The following is a 17,338-nucleotide window of genomic DNA, read 5'->3' on the forward strand; positions in this document are numbered from 1 at the left end:
TACAGTGCATCAGAGCAGACACAATTAATTGAGTCTTCTGGAGTGTGCTAATTGGCACGCTTCAGCACCTCAGCATCTTGTGTATTCAGTGTCCCCATGCTTCAAAATGACGGCTGAGGCACTTTAACTAAATCTTCTTGAACAAGCTTTAGTTAAGGCACCCCCGCTGCCATTTTGAGGTGGGGACACTGAATACACAAGATGCTGGGGTGCTTTAATTAGAGCAGCTCTCAACCACTGTAATTAAAGTTCCCCTCTACTTCCCTCCCAGAGTACATTTAAAGACACCCCGTGTGTTTAAAATCATCTAATTCTGCTCAGTTTGAAACTTTTTTTTTTTTTAAACTTGCATTGTGCACAGAAGGTGTAAAACTAGTTATTATTGAACAGATAACTCCCACCCCCATTCCCCCTGCTTAACTTTTCTACATTTGAAAAATTGGGACTCTTTTCCCTTTCCCCCCATGGCATTGGCACCTGTGGAAGACATAGTGGAAACCAATCTTATCCAACTCTCCTAAGTAGTATGGGGAAATGCGTGTGGCTCTGTGCTGTGTGTATTCTGTGGTAGTTTGGACCTGAAGTCTGTATCAAAGTGCCTGGTTTCTGCAGTTTTTTTGGTATATTTCTGGAGCACAGTTTTGAACTAAGAGTTGGGAATGGTACAGATTCACAGCTAAGGTGCTGTAGGATTCAGTGGCCTCTGATAATACCTTTTATCAGAGTCTGGGTTCTGATTTTTCCTTTTATATGGTAGGTATAACTTTTTTATATGCAAAAGAGAAGGAAGAAACCTGGAAGACGGTATGATCCAGTAGACAAGATATTAGCCTGGGAATCAAGAGTCCTGGTTTTGCTAATGTTCTGCTTTATCAGGTGCATCTCTGCTAGAAAAGAAACATTCTTAATTCTTTGACTTGGGTAATTCAAGCTAGATTGACACAAGGTAAAATTCTATAGAAGTGAATGCAGTTCTTAGTTTGTGCGCGCCTTGGCAAGTTGAATCGCAGGCTACAGGAAATTCAGGGTTTCTCTTGACCTGCTAAATCAGCTGAACTCCACTCCCTTTTTCTTGTGTATGGCTGATGTAGGTATAGAACAGCAACTATAATTTTATATTTAGGTGGCTGAGCCAGACAATTGCATGAGGAGCAGCAAAGTGTATTGCTGGGATATCTCCTTCATATTTTTGGATTGGGCATTGAGTCATTATGTTCCTTGGTCTGTTTTGGGTGACCACAGTTACACACTGGAGAGCTTTTAATTTTTCATTTGTGCATTTAATTATCTGTATCTCCCATGGTTTGCATGGATACAGTTTAAAGTTGCCCATGAGTGTCATGGAAGAGCAAAGCCAGGGACCTTCTGCATTGGATATATCACAAGATATTTATTTAGGACTTCCTGTGAACTCCATGACCACGTCCACATGTTGTGTGGACATTTGGTTCCCAGGCGACAAGTAGCAGTGGCAAGGTTTGGAATAGATTGCCACCAGAGGTGGTTCAAGCGCGCCTACTTTAAACACCTTCAAGAGACATGTGGATGTTTATCTTGCTGGGGTCCTATGACCTCTGCTGACTTCCTGCACCTGGGGCAGGGGGCTGGACTCGATGATCTTCCAAGGTCCCTTCCAGCCCTAATGTCTATGAACATTGTGGCGCATAGTTATTGTGGGACTAGTGGAGATGTGTTGGCAGGTTTTACACTTCTTGTTCAGGCATGGTCTGGATCCATTTGGTTTGGGCCATAGGACGTTTGCTTCTAGTGATGAGGTTAGTGAGGTTCAGTGCATGTTTAAAGGCTAGGATGGGTGTTTCTGGAAAGATTGCTTTAAGAACTGTGTCATCTAACAATATGAGTTGCAACTTTTTGAGGATTTTCTGTATAGGTTCCAGGAAAGGATGGTATGTCATAACTAATGGTGTACTATTCGTGGGGATCCAGACCATGCTACATTCCTTCACAAATTTCCTTCCTTCCCCCCCCATTCCCTTCCTGTCTCCATCCATTGTCTCCCAAACTGCCACTCATTTGCATTTTCACAGACCTGCATGTTGAAAATTAGCTTCTTTTCTACCTTGGAGAACACATACCACCAGCAGAGTCTCCCTACACCTTCAGGCGTTTGTGCCTGAAAACTCGCAAAGAACATTTTTTTTCTAGCTATTTAGTTGGTCTAATAAAAGATATCACATCTACCACAAGAACCTTGCCTGCCTATGTCCTTAGACCAACATGACTACAACCAACAACCCTGAAACATGGAAGATAGCAATAACTGATTTCTATAAAAAGTACATTCTTGTTGTTTGGTATCACCTTTGTTCAAGGCTATGGAAATAGGCTTCAGGATGGTTAGCATACATTCTACATTTCTCTTTAGTCAATGTTAAGAACTATTGGCTATGACAATTCCATCTATTTTGTGACGATTTTGTTCACAAGTTGTCATCGGATTAGATCAGTTCTCAATATATTGCTCAAAACAGTCCACTACTGAGTTCGATAGAATGTCTTGTGTGAGATGTAGTTTGGTTCCTCCTGCTTCCTTCAGAGCAGCTGCTGCAAAGTGGTTGACATGGAAGTATTTTGCAATTTCAAAAAAATTCTGCTCAAAATGTTTCTGTTTTGTTTCTACTGCCCCTCCCTCTTTGCATTTATCTCCAGATTCCTCCCCCTTGCCCAGACCTACTCCACCCCCAACAATCCTCTATTAATTTTTCTTGAAACTTTGCACTTTTAGAGAGGGGTAAGGGCTTGACTCTGTGTACACAAGCTTACAGAGAGACAATAGGTCTGTTATCTCTCATCTGTATATACTGCCGTTAACAAGGATGTTATCTCTGGAGACACAAATCCAAAGTTTGAGAACTGAAACAAAGCATCACAGAGACTGAGCACTGAGTCGCATTGGGTAGATTAGTTTTCCTTAATCTTTACAAATCTATAAGGAGCCTATGGGAACCCCATGATATTGGGCCCCTAATATAGTCCATGGCTTGTTGTGATCTATTTATAAAACTTTTCTTAAGGTTACATGAACATATTGTCTCAAATAGTATATAATTAGAAGCTATAATCTGTATTTCATGATGATATCTTTGAACTTCTAATATATCTTAAATTTAAAGCTATTTTCATATAGCTTTTTTTTTTAAAAAGCATCTTAAAATAAAATTTAAAAAAATCTGATTTAAGTTTAAAAAAAATACATTTTTTTAAATATATATGTATTTTTTTTAACCATCGGGATTTGTTTTTTGTGGGGGTGTAGGGGCAGGGGGTTAAATCCACCTTGACTAAATCTTCTCAGCAGAGTGGACTTGGTTGGGTCAAATGTGAAGGTGATACTGCAGAAAGCTGAGTAATAAATACAGTTTCTACAAGCCTCTAGTTACCTGACAGTTGCACACTTGAGGATGAAGGGAATAATATGTGCACCCGTGTACTTTGTCTTCTGCTCATTAAGAGCTGTTGGGGCATTGCTAAATGGGTGTCACATATTGGTGTCTGTTATTGCTTGTATAATATGTGATACTTATTATTTGTTTTGGGGATTTTGACATTGATTTAAACAAAGCTACTGCTTTCTTAACCTTTGCATACTCCCATCTGGACAGGCGAATGGTTCCTTGTTTGCTTGAGTTGCAGATGCAACAGCACCAGTCACATTTCATATAGTATTGTGATGGTCTTCTTATCTTCTCATTCTCCCTATTTTTATCTCTGCCTTGCTGAAAATCAGTTGCGCACTTTTTTCCAGTGCTTTTTTTAAACTATAGAGCTAACCTGAAAGGTAAAGCAGAAAGTGGCAAAATGGTGATCCGGTTGAACATCCTTTGCAAACTATTCTTATGGATCTGGCTTGTCTTTGGGTTCCAGGTATCTGAATTATTTGGTAATCTGGGACCTGTGACTTAACGCCAGCCAGCTACCCTGCAGAAGGATTTATTTCATCAGGACATAGGCCTGTACAGGAGGTAGGAAATTCTTCTCTTAATCTTTCTTCTGCTCCAAGTGAATCTGTGGGAGATGTGACCTTGATGCTTAGTTTTTTGCAAGATCTTGCCTCTATTTTCATTAAGGCATTTGTGAAGGCAGAGGCTCCCATGCATTCTTCTCTTTCCTAAGCACCTCCTGCTAAGATTAGTAGATCAGTGACTTCATATGGGGCTTTAACAACTCTGCCCTACACAAGCTTTCTCTTTCTTTAGCTGCCAGAGCTCCAAAGAAAGCTATGATGGATAGCAGAGTGTTTAGAGGATTATCTGCCAAAAGGGATTCAGTACAAGCAGTGCCTCCAATTCCTTTCATAACTGACTCCATCGAGGAAGGGGAGTTGATATTGGAGCCTGAAGTTGAGCCATACAAACCACATTCATCCATAAAATCCCGGATGGAAAAGAGAGTGATACTGTCTACCAAGTTTGCACGCACCTCCTGCAACCCTGCTGAGAAAAGGGAAGTGGTGTCCTCTGATGGTGAGGAAGCACCAGGCAGAAACATACTTATCTAGAAAATTCCTGGAGAAGGATCTACCCTACCTGTGCAAATATCTTACAAAGGAGCTTAAGCTAAAAAGTTCTACCTCACAGAATGGCTTAAAGAAATTTCCCCCTGTGGTGGAGGAAGAAGCAGATGATCCCATTCCTATCCATCCATCCATCCATCCATCCATCCATCCATCCATCCATCAGCAATTTAATTAGAAATATCTGGCCAGATGCTCAGTTTATATTACCGGCTCACCTGGCTAAACTGTACAAACTTCCAGCAGAAAAAGAAAAGCTGTGGGCCTCTGCACCAAGAGTTGATTCAGTAATAGCATCTCTTTTCTCCTGGTCTTCTGGTGAGAGGTTTGCTCTCATGGATCCCTTAGATCGTAAGGTAGATGAAACTCTTAAGAGTTCTTATGAATTTGCAGCTAGCCAACTTTCAGTCTCCATTTATTCCCTTTATGCTGCTAGGTCACTGATGGAATGGCTCAGGAAATTATTTCCATCATCTAAGAGGGCTCTTTCTAAGTCAACTCATAAGGTGCATACCCTTTGTGACCTGGCATCATGCTATCTTCATGATGCCGCTCAAGATTCTCTCTATCTGGCGGCCCATAATATGGCAACTCTCACAGTAGCAAGGAGAGCCCTTTGGATCTGTCCCTTAACAGGTGGAGACCTTTCAGCCAAATTCAAACTTGTTGGCCTTCCTTATGATGGGGGTCATCTATTTGGGGGAAGTTTAGACGAGGCCTTAAAAGATCTTTCTAAGGCTATGGTAGTAGGGGAAAAAAAAAACCCCAAGCCCCTAACTCTTCCTACAAGAGACCTAACAGGGACATCAGGTATTCTCCTTCCTCATCTAGACATGGTAGGTACAGATACAGTTATCAGTCCCTTCACTCCTCTGGGTACAATAGGAGATGCAGTGTCAATCATCACTGGCCTTACCAAGAATCCTGACTACCTTTTCTCACCAGGGGACCCTACAGTAAGGAAGCAGTTTTTCTTTTTTGTCAGTCAATGGAGAGAAACTTGCAGGGTTTTCTCCTTGTTACCCTGGAGATTATCCTGTAGGTTTTCTGAAATGTCCATCTCTCCTTCAAATTCTCCTCTTCTCATTGTCTCAAGTCCTGGAACCTGGGCATCATCTGCAAAACATTCAAATTACCATACTTTTCCTCTCATGCAAGAGATTATCAGGAAACTAATTTGCTTATCTACAAACCTGCATGAAAAAAATAAGGCAAATCTTTCACATCCAGGAATTGAAATAATTGATGTGAGCTGTGTATCACTAAGATACTTCTCTCTGCATGCTAGTGCCTGCCTAACAGCAGAGAGATTGCCTGCATTATTTTACATTTCTTTCCAAATTTGTCTCAGTCCCACATCTCTTTTCAAAGATGCAGACTACCCACCTGCAGACAGGTGGCACAGAGCTGTCAGTTGGTTGCTTGGACAATTGTTTGCTTCAAGACTAATTTTTACCAGAGTCCGTAAAAGTTCTGATTCTGAAAATACTGGAATACCTCCATCTAGAGATGGACACAGCCAAGAGCCTGTTCTTTGCTTTTCAACACCTCACCCTCTTGGGAATGTATTTTATGATTTGTGCAAGAGGAGCATTCTTCAGTTTTGCAACAGAAGCTTTTCAAGCCTGGCACTTAGATTAGATGCCTGGCTGCTCTGCTGGGTTCAGTCTTTCATATCTCTTTCACCTGCTTACTCTGGTGCCCAAAAAGGTTGGCAAGATCCAAGCAAACTAAGACCTCACTCTTCTAATCGCTCCAGATATGTGATCCTACTATTACTGCACAGATTTAGGTTCAATCTGCAAGTTTCCAAGTTCTCAAAACTCGACATTGTCAGCCTCTTCTATTTATTTTCTTCTTTTTCTTGTTTAATATTAATTTCTTGTTTGTGCTCTGGGCGCTTTGATTGTGGAACAAAGAAGAGCAGTGACAGGGCAACAAGTCCTGAGCACTTCAGTGTAATTGCAGCTGCCTACTCCGGCAGCAAAATGACATCCGAGATTTGGAAACATTATTTACAGGTAAAAAGGGTCCTTCTGGCTATATTATTGTGGGTTGTGTGTATAGCTTTAGTTTTTAAGATTTTTGTCCTCCTTAAGCCTGCCAACCCAGTTATAAAAGGGGTAAAATATATTGTTTACACCTTTGTTACCTCCATAGGTATATCCATGCTTTGTCTTTTGAATTTCTGGTGCCTTTTTAATAGCAATGCTAAAATCTTTGTCCATCCCAAATCAATGCCTTTCTTGTAGTTTCCTGACTTCTGTAGCTGATAATCAGGTGTGTATTAATTGAGAGGGGTGTTATGTATTGCATTTGTTTTTTGTCCTGTTTTCTCTTTCTCCTTTTAGAGGTGCTGAATTTGGCTTTTGGTTCTGCTACCTAAGTTTTAAAGCACTGTGAGGTCTCCTGTTAATATGAAACAATTTGTCTTTTTATGGTAGTGTCAGAGAGATGATGGTGTGCTGTTGACAGCTATGCCATGTTTCTATTCTGGCTATCCTGGTCAGTGCAGAGAGGTATAGAAAATGATGTGGTGAAGCTCATAGAGCTGGACTCCATTGAACCTGTCTCCTTCCACACACACCCCTTTTTTAAAGAACAAAAAGACCTTCCTTTTTCTGTCAGAATCTTAAACTTTCAGCTGTTACATAGTTATCCCAACACGGAAAGATTGAATTTGCAAGCTGGTTTTTTTTTTCATAGGTACATGCATGCTAAATTTGGCACAAATGTCTGTTTCTCTATATGCTTTGACATTTTAAGCTAAGATTCTGTGAAGCTTTCGTACATAAAGCCTAGGAGGAATTTTTTTTTTATTATAAATGTAGAAGTTTACACCATTTGCTTTGCACTTATAGTATTGGTATGTTGCCTCATTTTCTAATAAGGTGATCTCTTGGGATGTATGGCTAACTTTTTTTTAATTATTATTCCTCTCCCCTCCCCCCTTGTAATGCTTGTTCAGGAGATGAATAGAATTTGCAGCCATTGAAGATACTGGCTGGCTGTTCTCTTGAATCTGCTTGCTTTGTGTTTAATAAGGCAATATAAGTCTCTAATCCTGCAGTCATTTAGACATGTAAATAATTTTACACATCACACATAAGGATTAGCTGGGCTGGTACTGAACAGTTACATTGTAAGACTTATGATAGTCAAAGGTTGTTCAATATGGTGTTAGATAATAGTCTTCAAATAATTGAGCAAAATATTCAGTTTCAACACAGAATGCTGTTACCACCCTCTGAGATTTTAAATAACCACAAGTTCATTTCTTAAACTATCTTGTCTTAAAGTTTCTGGTGTATTTGTAGGAAAAAGATTGCAAGCACTACATATTTGAAATGTATACCTTTGGTGTGTATATACATATTGATCTGTTACAGTTAATTCTCCTAAAATAATTAAGATTACTGTGCTGGGTTGTTTTTTCTCTTGGAAGAGGAGTTTGATTAGGTATTAGGAGATTTCTCTGCTGTGGTTTTGATGTGTTACTGTGTGGAACTGACTACAGGATTTGTTGAGTATGTAGGCCACTATTGTATTAGAATTACATAACAGTGTTCAGTGGTGAAAACTGATGAGAAGACTGGGATGCACAGAGTCCCCTTAACAGATTATATCCTACAACAATGAAGACAGCTCAAGCTCTGCAGAGAATATGGGTACATGCAGTGAAAAAGTTGAGCATATTAAAAGGGCACGTGAGTTGCTTTTTATTATACCTCAGACTTGGTCCTCCCCCTACTTTTATAACCAGGAAAAGGTTTTTTTTTGTTTTAGGGGGTTTTATGTAAAGAATGCTTGGTAGTCATCAGGCAAATATTACATACATTTTGTAATAATTGTCAGGAACGGTAAAAATGCTTTAGACAATAGGTTGGCATCTGCAGTATGCACTCTCTTGACTAGTTTTGTGACTCCCACACTACCTATTCTAGTTACTGTACAAGGTACAAATCTACCCTGCCTTCTACCTGACTTCAGACTAACATGGCTAACTAAATACCCCTGCCTACATCTGTCTATTCTAGGTACCTCTCCTTTTGGTCATAGGTATATACATACCAAGGGTAAACAAACAAATTGTGATTTGTGATATTCTAATCTGAATAATGTTTGCTGCCTTTAACTAGAAATGAGTGATTGGTAAATTACTGCGAGTTTCAATTCTATAATTAACACAGCTCTAGGAAGCTAAGTAAACCCGAAAAACAGTTACTTTTTAGTAATTTTGATAAGTAAATGGGTTTTTTCCCCATTTTTATTTTTGCCTCTCCAGCAGTTTTTCTTTGAATGTGGTAATGCATAAAGTCCTGAGACCTTAACAAAAGACAGTCATTTGTCTAGCTGAAGGGAATGCAGAAGGGGAAGACTGATATGTAACAGTCTGTAGGGAAAAGGGGTGCTTAAATAAACAACCACCTGGTGCACTCTGAATTTAAAAAATCATAGCCGCCTTGGAAATATTGTTCTTGGGGTGTAAGGTTTAAACATGGTCTGGATGTAGTCAAAAGTTCTACAGTGGTGGACAGTGAATGGTCTCTTCCTCCTTCTTAATCCCCTGCTTTCCATTTATGTCAGCACTGATTTAGTATCTCAGGAATGGCAAAGTAGCAACAAATTTTTGAATGTGAAAGAGACTATTAGAGATTTAGGACAGTGCAGATGTTTTTTGTGTCTAGTGGGCTACAGATCGATACGCCCCACTGTTTTATCTAGCTTGTATATTTTTAGGAACTATTTTCCTTAGCTTGGTAATTGCACTATATAAATCAGCTTTGCAAGTACCTAATGCCCTTTCTTTTCTACCATAACGTTTAGTAACATCTAGTAACGTAACATTTAGTAACTAAAAAGTCACTCCAAAATAAACTTATACAAATATATAACATAAAAGCTAAACAGAGAATTTCTTAATTGGCTATTCTCATAGTTATAAACTTTAAAAATGAACCTAGACTCTTTAAAACTATGCTTATATTTCAAGGTGCTATTCCTGGACCTAACTGAAGCCAGGTGGAGGTGTCCCTGTGCGCTCAGAAGACTGTCCTTGATAGAACCTTTTGCAGGACCTTAATTATTGATGGTATCTTTATTAAAAGAAGTAAATGGATTCCTTTTTTCCTTCTATTTTTTGCCATAACCAACCAACACTCAGCTGTCCTAATCCATACTCAAGCAAAATAAAGTTTTAAATGGTTTGTTCTTTGCATGACACATTTTGTTTTTTATGGATGCTTGCGGATATGGGACCCCCCAAAAAACCAAACAAACACAACAGCACTTTACTTTCATCTTGGCATGCCCCCACACCAAGCACAGTACATGTCCAAAAGAAGAGTTGCATCAGTTTGACAGGGCTCACCCAGCATCTGTATAGCTTGCACATTTCAACAGGGCTTTTGGCACTTTTATGTAATAGCTGATTGAATCAGATTGGATTTTATTAGATAAAAGCGCCAAAATCCTGCTGAAGTGCATGAGCTATACAGATGTTGGGGAGCTGGGGTAAAGTGATGTGATTCCTCTTCCATAAAGCACTGTTAGGTGGTTTGGGGGGTTTCTTCCCCCCCCCCCCCCCCCATGGTTGTCAGTGGCCTACATTGTAGATGAGACCCACCTTTATTCACTTGTGTTCTTCCTTGTGAGATTCCTAAACTTTTTCTTTGTGTCTCCTTCTCCTGACAAAGTCTCCACTATTGTAAATCTGCAATCCCATAAATCAACTCCAGAAACTTTCTCCACCTTTGCTGTGCTTTGCATAGTTTCCTGCTCTGTGGCAATTGCCTTCTAGGATTAGGAACCATTCCTGTAAAGCAGCCACTTCACAGACCTTCAGGGTGGGTGAGGATATTTGAAAAGAACCTAGAGTTTCTGGATGAGCTGGCAAAACCACATTTACCACCTTCAGACCTTCACCTCCCTAGGTACAGAGTTGGCCTCAGGGGTTTTTGTGGATGGGAGATATCTGAGTTTTAACTACTCTCCCAGCAGTCTATTCATGCAGAAAATGAGCCTTCCTCACTGTCTTTTCAGTTCGAACCATTTCACATCATCTGCTCATACTTTTAAAGCTCTCTTCAAAGGAAACTGCTAGAATTTAAATGAGATCTGATGTCACCTTTCCCACAAGCTTCATATAGTTTTATAAAAAAAAAATCTAGAAAAGCAGAATTGAACAACTCATCAATGAGGTGGGGGGCGGGGGGGTTTCTATATAGGATTTTCCTGTGTTTTTGGAGTGGGTAGAGAGAAACAGTAAAGTAGTAGCTAGCTGAAAGATTGTCTAGTAAAAATAGTCAGCTGGTGACATGAAGTGCTTTGAATTGCACAGAAGATGATTGGACTGACCTTGTTTCAACAAGTAGGTTAATTTTATTAACCTAAGGCATGAATGTTAAACAGTTATAGTTATACCTCTCTTTGACTTCCTTGGCCACATGAGAAGACAGATATTTTAAATATTGGTTTTATTACAAATGCCTCACTCCCCTCCCCTGCAAAAAAGCAAACCTAAAAACAAGCCAGAAATACCTACACTTCCATTCCTCATGTTTTAGCTTTCCTTGTTTTCTTGGGCTTCTAATGTTTTTGTTTGCAAATTTAGATTAATCTATTTTGAGTGAGAACATCATTATAAATATTATCATATTGTAAATCATTAGCATATGCCAACATAGTTATAATATTTATAATGTGTATTTTTGTATCACATGCTCACTGAAATGAACAGTCAATATTTTGGGTACCCTTTAAATAACATAAAAAAGGTATTTTCAATTTGTTTATACAATGATTCCACACTGAAATGCTGTCGTCATCTCTCAACTTTCAAGGTTTGCCCAGAATCCTTTGCATGGATTCTCTCATTTATGACTGTGGGGTTCTTGACTTGACTATCCAAGAAAATAACATAAATTGCATGCTTAATAAAGAGGGATTCTGCTATTAGAAAACAAACTATATTGAAACTATTACTGGGCTTTCTGAAGGGGTGGGGGTGGAGTATAGAGGAGTTATTGAATATAGGGGGACCTTTTTTACACCACTAGCTGGACCACTTAGAATGCTATTTCTATTCTATTCTACTTAATCCGTTTTTTAAGGCCAAATTTTCCTTTAAACTAAATAAAATACTTTTTTATTTAAAAAAAAATATATTAAAAATCCATGGGAAGTATTTTCTTTCAGTCAAGAAAAACCTGAATTGCAACAGAGTTTGTACACAGGTGGTTTGGATTAGGAAATGCTGTTGTTCTAGTGCCTTGTGCCCCCAGTCTTCATAAGTTACAGTTCCCAAAGAACTATACCTCCTGTGAGGCATCACATCCATCTGATTCCCACGATGCACCAGAGGGTGTTGGCAAGAGACCCTACATAGTGGAAGTTGTAAATGTGTCGGGTTGTAACTTTGGTTGTTTTTGTTTGGTTGGTTTTTTCCATTGAAAACTTAGAATGTTCCTTGGAGTGGAGGGAGGGAAAAACACGTCCTAACCAGCTTTAGTTGCTATCCAAGGGCAAGTGATCCAAGAGACTTCGCACCATCTTATCTCTGAAGGCCTCAGTCCCAACTATGGTACTATTCAGGTGGCCAAGGTTTTGAGACGGGTTTTTGTTGGACCTCAGTAATCAGTGGCCTGTCAACTGGGTACCTGGTACAGTTGCCCCCAATGTTGCCCTACCCTTGTTACACCACTGTCTGTACTAGTAGTTGTTGAAGTTCAAATTCAGGAAAACACTTGAGAGGTAAATACATGCGTGTGCTGTTGACTTGGGCTTTTCCTCCAAATTTCTTCTGAACTCTTACTTATGCTATTGGTTAATATCGACACTCTCCCTTGCTCTTCTTTGGAATCTGAGCCAACTATACGGCTGTCTGAGCCCCTGCCTGTCAATGTTTTAAGGGGCAAAAGTCCAACACTAGTTTGGCAGGGCAGTTCTGTTGAACTAGAGCCCCAACATCAGCCCAGAGGTGGTATTCGGTTTGTCTGCTTTGCTTTTTCCCTGCCCCCCCCCCCCCCATTTACTTTGGGGGTGGGGGGAGGGTGGGAATTCCTTCCCAAAATGTATTGTTACTAAAAATTTTACAGCATCCTCATTTGTGTACTCATGCTTTTAGAACAGGGGTTCTCAATCCCTGGGCCATGGCCTGGTACCAGGCCACGAAGAGTTGGCTGCCAGTCTACAGGAGAGTTGGCTGCCACAGACCAGAAGTGACTGTGGACCCCGGCAAACTGTGGATTGGAAGTATACTAAGTATAAAAAAAAAAAAAAAGAGGGGGGTGTTGACTGCTGGCCCACAGTATGCTGGTCACTGCTGGTCTGCATCTTGCCCGTTCATGGTTTGCTGGTCCACGGTCACTTCTGGTCCACGTTTTGCTGGTCCTTAGCATAAAAAGGTTGGGAACCCCTGTTTTAGAATGTGGAACCAAATAGTCAAATTTCCCATCATTATTCAGAAAACTTTTTGCTGTGTGCATATTCTAAATCCTCCCGAGGCTTAAATTCATGTTATTTTTACCTTTTATCAAATTTGGATAACTTGTAGAAAACACAGGTTTTCCAATAACTATCAGATCATCTGTAAGTACACAAGTATGCACAAAGAGAGGATGTCTTCATGGGGAAATGGAAGTATGGTTGCTACATGCAAAACATGCTCAAGTTAACTTTCACCTGTCAAGTAGAAGTGATGCCAGGGAAGTTGAGGCAACATGGACTTCAGTGCCAGCTGCCACAGAGTACGTATCTGAGGTCCACAGAGAACTTGTTGAAGGCCTTGCTGCCCTGTCTTTACTCATATTGTTAGAAGACCTAGCCAGATTTAAAGCTAGTTTATAGTGTGGGTGGGCATACCCAATCCCATTTTTTTTGGCTGGTCAGACATACATGGCGTATGTCCTGACACGTGCATAAACATATGCACATATTTAACCAGCAAAAGTCTAATACACATTTCTTCTCCCATACTAACTACTATTTTTTTCTGTTAATTCCATTGTCACTTTGAAATAAAAATGAATTTGTTTCATAAGCAACTCAACCAAAAATTAGAATACAGGTTTCTGTTTCAACAGTTTTTGAATATGCTCTTTCAGACTTTTTTGTTTGGGGTAGTTGTGCATTGCTAGATGACTAATCTTTTTTTTTTTTTTCTCCATGCAACAGGCCTCAGGCATGGAAGAGCTGATATGGGAACAGTACACTGTGACCTTACAAAAGGTAAGTGTTTGTGTGTTAGTTTTCAGGTGTGCTGCAGCAGATTTTTGTCAGTACAATTGGGTTGAAGCTTGTTAATGTGTTTCCTCATTTACCATTCTAGGTTGCCATTGTAGGTAATCACAATTATCGTTTCTAAGTGTATTTTTCTAAAATTTACTATAAAAATAGACTCCATCAGGATGTCATGTCTGTTACTGTTCAGTCATGACAGTGACAGTCTAATGCAACAAGGGCCAACCTTATTGGTAAGTGTGCCACAAGTAAGCCTAGCACCCTTCCTGAGTGCCACTCCGATCCTTTTCCTTTAGGATAGTGGTTTTCAACCTTTTTCTTTTATTTGCTGGCCCCTAAAAATTTTGAACGGTGGTGCAGACCCGTTTGGAAATTTTGAATGGAGATACAGATCCCTTTGAATTGTAAGGGTGAGTATTCATATACTGTTGATTGATCGTAGTTATTATGGACCCCTTAGACATAGTCTGCAGACTATGAAAACCACTGTTTAGGCAATCTGCTGCTCAGCTTTCTGATTCCTGCCCTGTGCTCCCTGCTGTATCTGCTGTTATGTTGCCTGTTCCCTCTCTAATCTGCCTCAGGCAACACAGCGGCTGCCCATGCTACTTGTAGCACCCATATCACAGGTTGGCTGCCACTAGTCTAGTGCAGTATGTACCAGACAAACACATAATTTGCTAGTCTAATACAAAATCCAAGTTACTTTGTTAACAGCTATGGTTACTGGCAGAGCTTTCATCTCATGGAGCTTTCATGCACACACATTTTGAAAAATCAGTGGAAATGTATACCACTATTCTGAAGAGAAGCAATTGGTGCAATAACAATTATAATCATGATTATTAAATCTGAATACTGCCTGTCTCCCAGTCTTCCTCAGTACCAACACATTTTTATTTCTGTCCATCCCAGATCAGTGATTTCAGTTCCAGCTCTAAGCCACCTTTGTATTTTCTGATTCTGGAGATGTTAGGAGTAGTGTTGATTCCCCTTACCTGGCTGACCGTAGCCTATCTTGACTCTGTGGGTAAAGATTGCTTACTCTATAGCAGTGGTTCCCAATCTGTGGTACACGTACCACCAGTGGTATGGAAGCAACCTGTCAGTGGTACATGGCAGCAGCAGGCGGGGGTGCTCGGGGCACTTATGCCTGGCACAGGTGCCTGGCAGGGTGTGGCTGCAGCCACTTCCACACTTTTTACAGCTAGTGCTCCCTGCGTGCATATGCAGCTCTCACACTCACCGGGCATGGGGGAAGGAAGCCCCATGCGCTGGAGCCAGCTGCCTTCCCCACCAGGGCTGTGCAGTGTGGGAGGAAAGCCCCAGGCACTTTCCCCTGGTGGGCAGGGAAGGCAGCCAGCTCCAGCATGCAGGGCCTCTCTTCCACGCCCGGTGAGTGCAGGGAGTGCTGGCAATACAGACAGTCTGGCAGAGGATGCTCCCCTCACTGATGTGCAGTGCTGGCCGTAGCTATACCCTGCCAGGCACCCTGAGCACCCCCACCTGCTGCTGCACCATGGGGGATTGGGGAGGGTTCCCCATACAACCCGCACCCTCCATCACACCCCACAACCCCTCCATGTATATACAACCCCCCAATGCTCCCCCATACACTTCCCTCTGCTCCCACTAAAAAAAACCTAGTTTTTCACTTCCATCAGTCGCAACATGTGTGGCACTTTAAGTGTTACAAAGTGACTAAGGGATTTAAATTTAAAGGGAAATACTAGAGGAAAATAATTCTGCATTTTTCTCTAATCCCTTTCAGTTGCAGTAAACTTAGGTTACTTGCAGTTTGTATAGCGGGTACTACTGCAGTTTATTAACCTTTTTAGACTCTAATCACCCCTTTTTAGATTTGAAACATCCCTCAAAAATTGTTGGCTCTTAGTTTTCATTTATTTTCTGACTGCAGAAAAATAGAGCAATTCTTCTGTTGCAGAGAACTTGGAAAGATCATAACAGGTCAGAATGTTTTTAACGCTGTGTATCCTATTTGAAATCTCTGGGTTTATTTTGTGAATCCTGTTGACACACCTTGAAAGGATCTCAAGACCCCCACGAGTGCTGTGACACCCTCACTGAGAATCACTACACTATTGGCACTGTAGCAATAATTAAATGATTAGTCAACATACACAACAGATGGAGTGCAAAGCATGCATCTGTGTATTTACTTCTCTGTACTCAGAATGTATTGGTGATCTTGTTTAGCATACAGATAGAAACCTTGCTTGTTTTTCACTAAGTCCAGTATACACTGTTTTGGTTTTGTTAAGGGTTCCAAAAGCCCCACATTACAGCAACCTACCCTTTCTCCAGAGACAGATTTGACAGAATTACTTTCATGATAATGTATGAGTTCCTCGTAATAGAAGGTAACACAAAGCACTCATCAGCTAAATGTGTGTTTATCAGTAACAATTTTGCACCCTCCATTTCATGAAGAAGTAATTATAATTTTGATAATATCTCATATTCATTGTTAATTGCTAAGAAAATAGCTCTAGGGGCTCAGGCATTCATTGAAGAAATGCAGCGGTTTATACAGTAAATAATTTGAGACTTGCTAACAGTGGAGGAAACCAAGAGCAGAATTGCATAGGGAGTAACAAGTCCTGTCATCATTTCTGGGGACAGTCTGTCTGCTTAACTTTTTGACTTCTGTGTTTTAACACTTCCACTTACTTTGGGGATTGTTCAGTTCTAGACCTCTGCATTTCAACATACAGATTACATTATTGTAATGACCATGTTCAAAGAGAATATTTAAGTGATGATAGGAACATTACGTTAGTCTTACTCTTTTTCTCTGTATCAAAATGCAGTAATATTTTAGATGGAATTGAAGTTCATAGTGTACATTTTTTTGTTTTTGTGAAAGGACTCTAAACGAGGCTTTGGGATTGCTGTTTCTGGTGGCAAAGATAACCCTCATTTTGAAAATGGTGAAACATCCATTGTTATCTCAGATGTGCTCCAAGGAGGCCCAGCAGATGGACTGCTTCAGTAAGTGTGCTTCCTTCTGTCCTTTTGTATTTAGCACACTTTTTGCATTTTGTACTGAGAATAAAATAAGGTTTTTAAAGGTACAGGTTTGGTTAAGAGCTTGTCCCGGTGACTTGATCCATCTAGGTTACTGCTTACATTAGGCCTGTGTGCTTCTCTTGCTGTTTTGTAAAGAAGTTGATCTACTTGAGTGGTGTTAAGGGATGCGTTGTTTTGTTTTTAACAACGTAAGTGATAACATGGTGCTTAAAGGAATTTTTAAAAAATGGTTTGCTTTTCCCAGCAGCCTTCTTCCTACCCTTCCCTTTCTCTTCTGCATGCACATGGACTCATTTTATCTTTTAACATTTTTCAAGCCTTGGCTTGCATTATATGCATGGCCCTGAGGATACAGCCATTTCTGAAAACCTTTTGTCTCTACACTTACCATGCTCATTTAGGCATTGGCATGACTAGACTTGATTTCACAAAACTCTTCATTTTCTCTGAATAGTTCCACCAGTGGTATAGAGGTGGGGGCTCTAGTGTGGACCAGCTAGCAGTAAGTGCCAG

General features: G+C 40.3%; 1 protein-coding gene across 7 annotated transcripts in view; it reads left to right on the forward strand.

The window, feature by feature from the left end:
- The window catches only part of TJP2 (tight junction protein 2), a 103,960-nt gene that overhangs the window by 53,336 nt on the left and 33,286 nt on the right, over positions 1–17,338 (forward strand). For 5 of the 7 annotated variants that reach the window (XM_019478060.2, XM_006265188.4, XM_019478056.2 and 2 more), the window contains 2 exons: positions 13,709–13,762; positions 16,662–16,786. In XM_019478060.2, the coding sequence (XP_019333605.1) occupies positions 13,718–13,762; positions 16,662–16,786 (170 nt within the window). In that variant the 5' untranslated portion in view covers positions 13,709–13,717. Of the gene's footprint in view, positions 1–3,885; positions 3,984–6,212; positions 6,556–13,708; positions 13,763–16,661; positions 16,787–17,338 lie in introns of those variants that run through there. The other 2 variants (XM_019478057.2, XM_019478053.2) reach the window with 2 other exon arrangements.

This window comes from Alligator mississippiensis, chromosome 3, assembly GCF_030867095.1.
Source record: "Alligator mississippiensis isolate rAllMis1 chromosome 3, rAllMis1, whole genome shotgun sequence".
NCBI lineage: Eukaryota > Metazoa > Chordata > Crocodylia > Alligatoridae > Alligator > Alligator mississippiensis.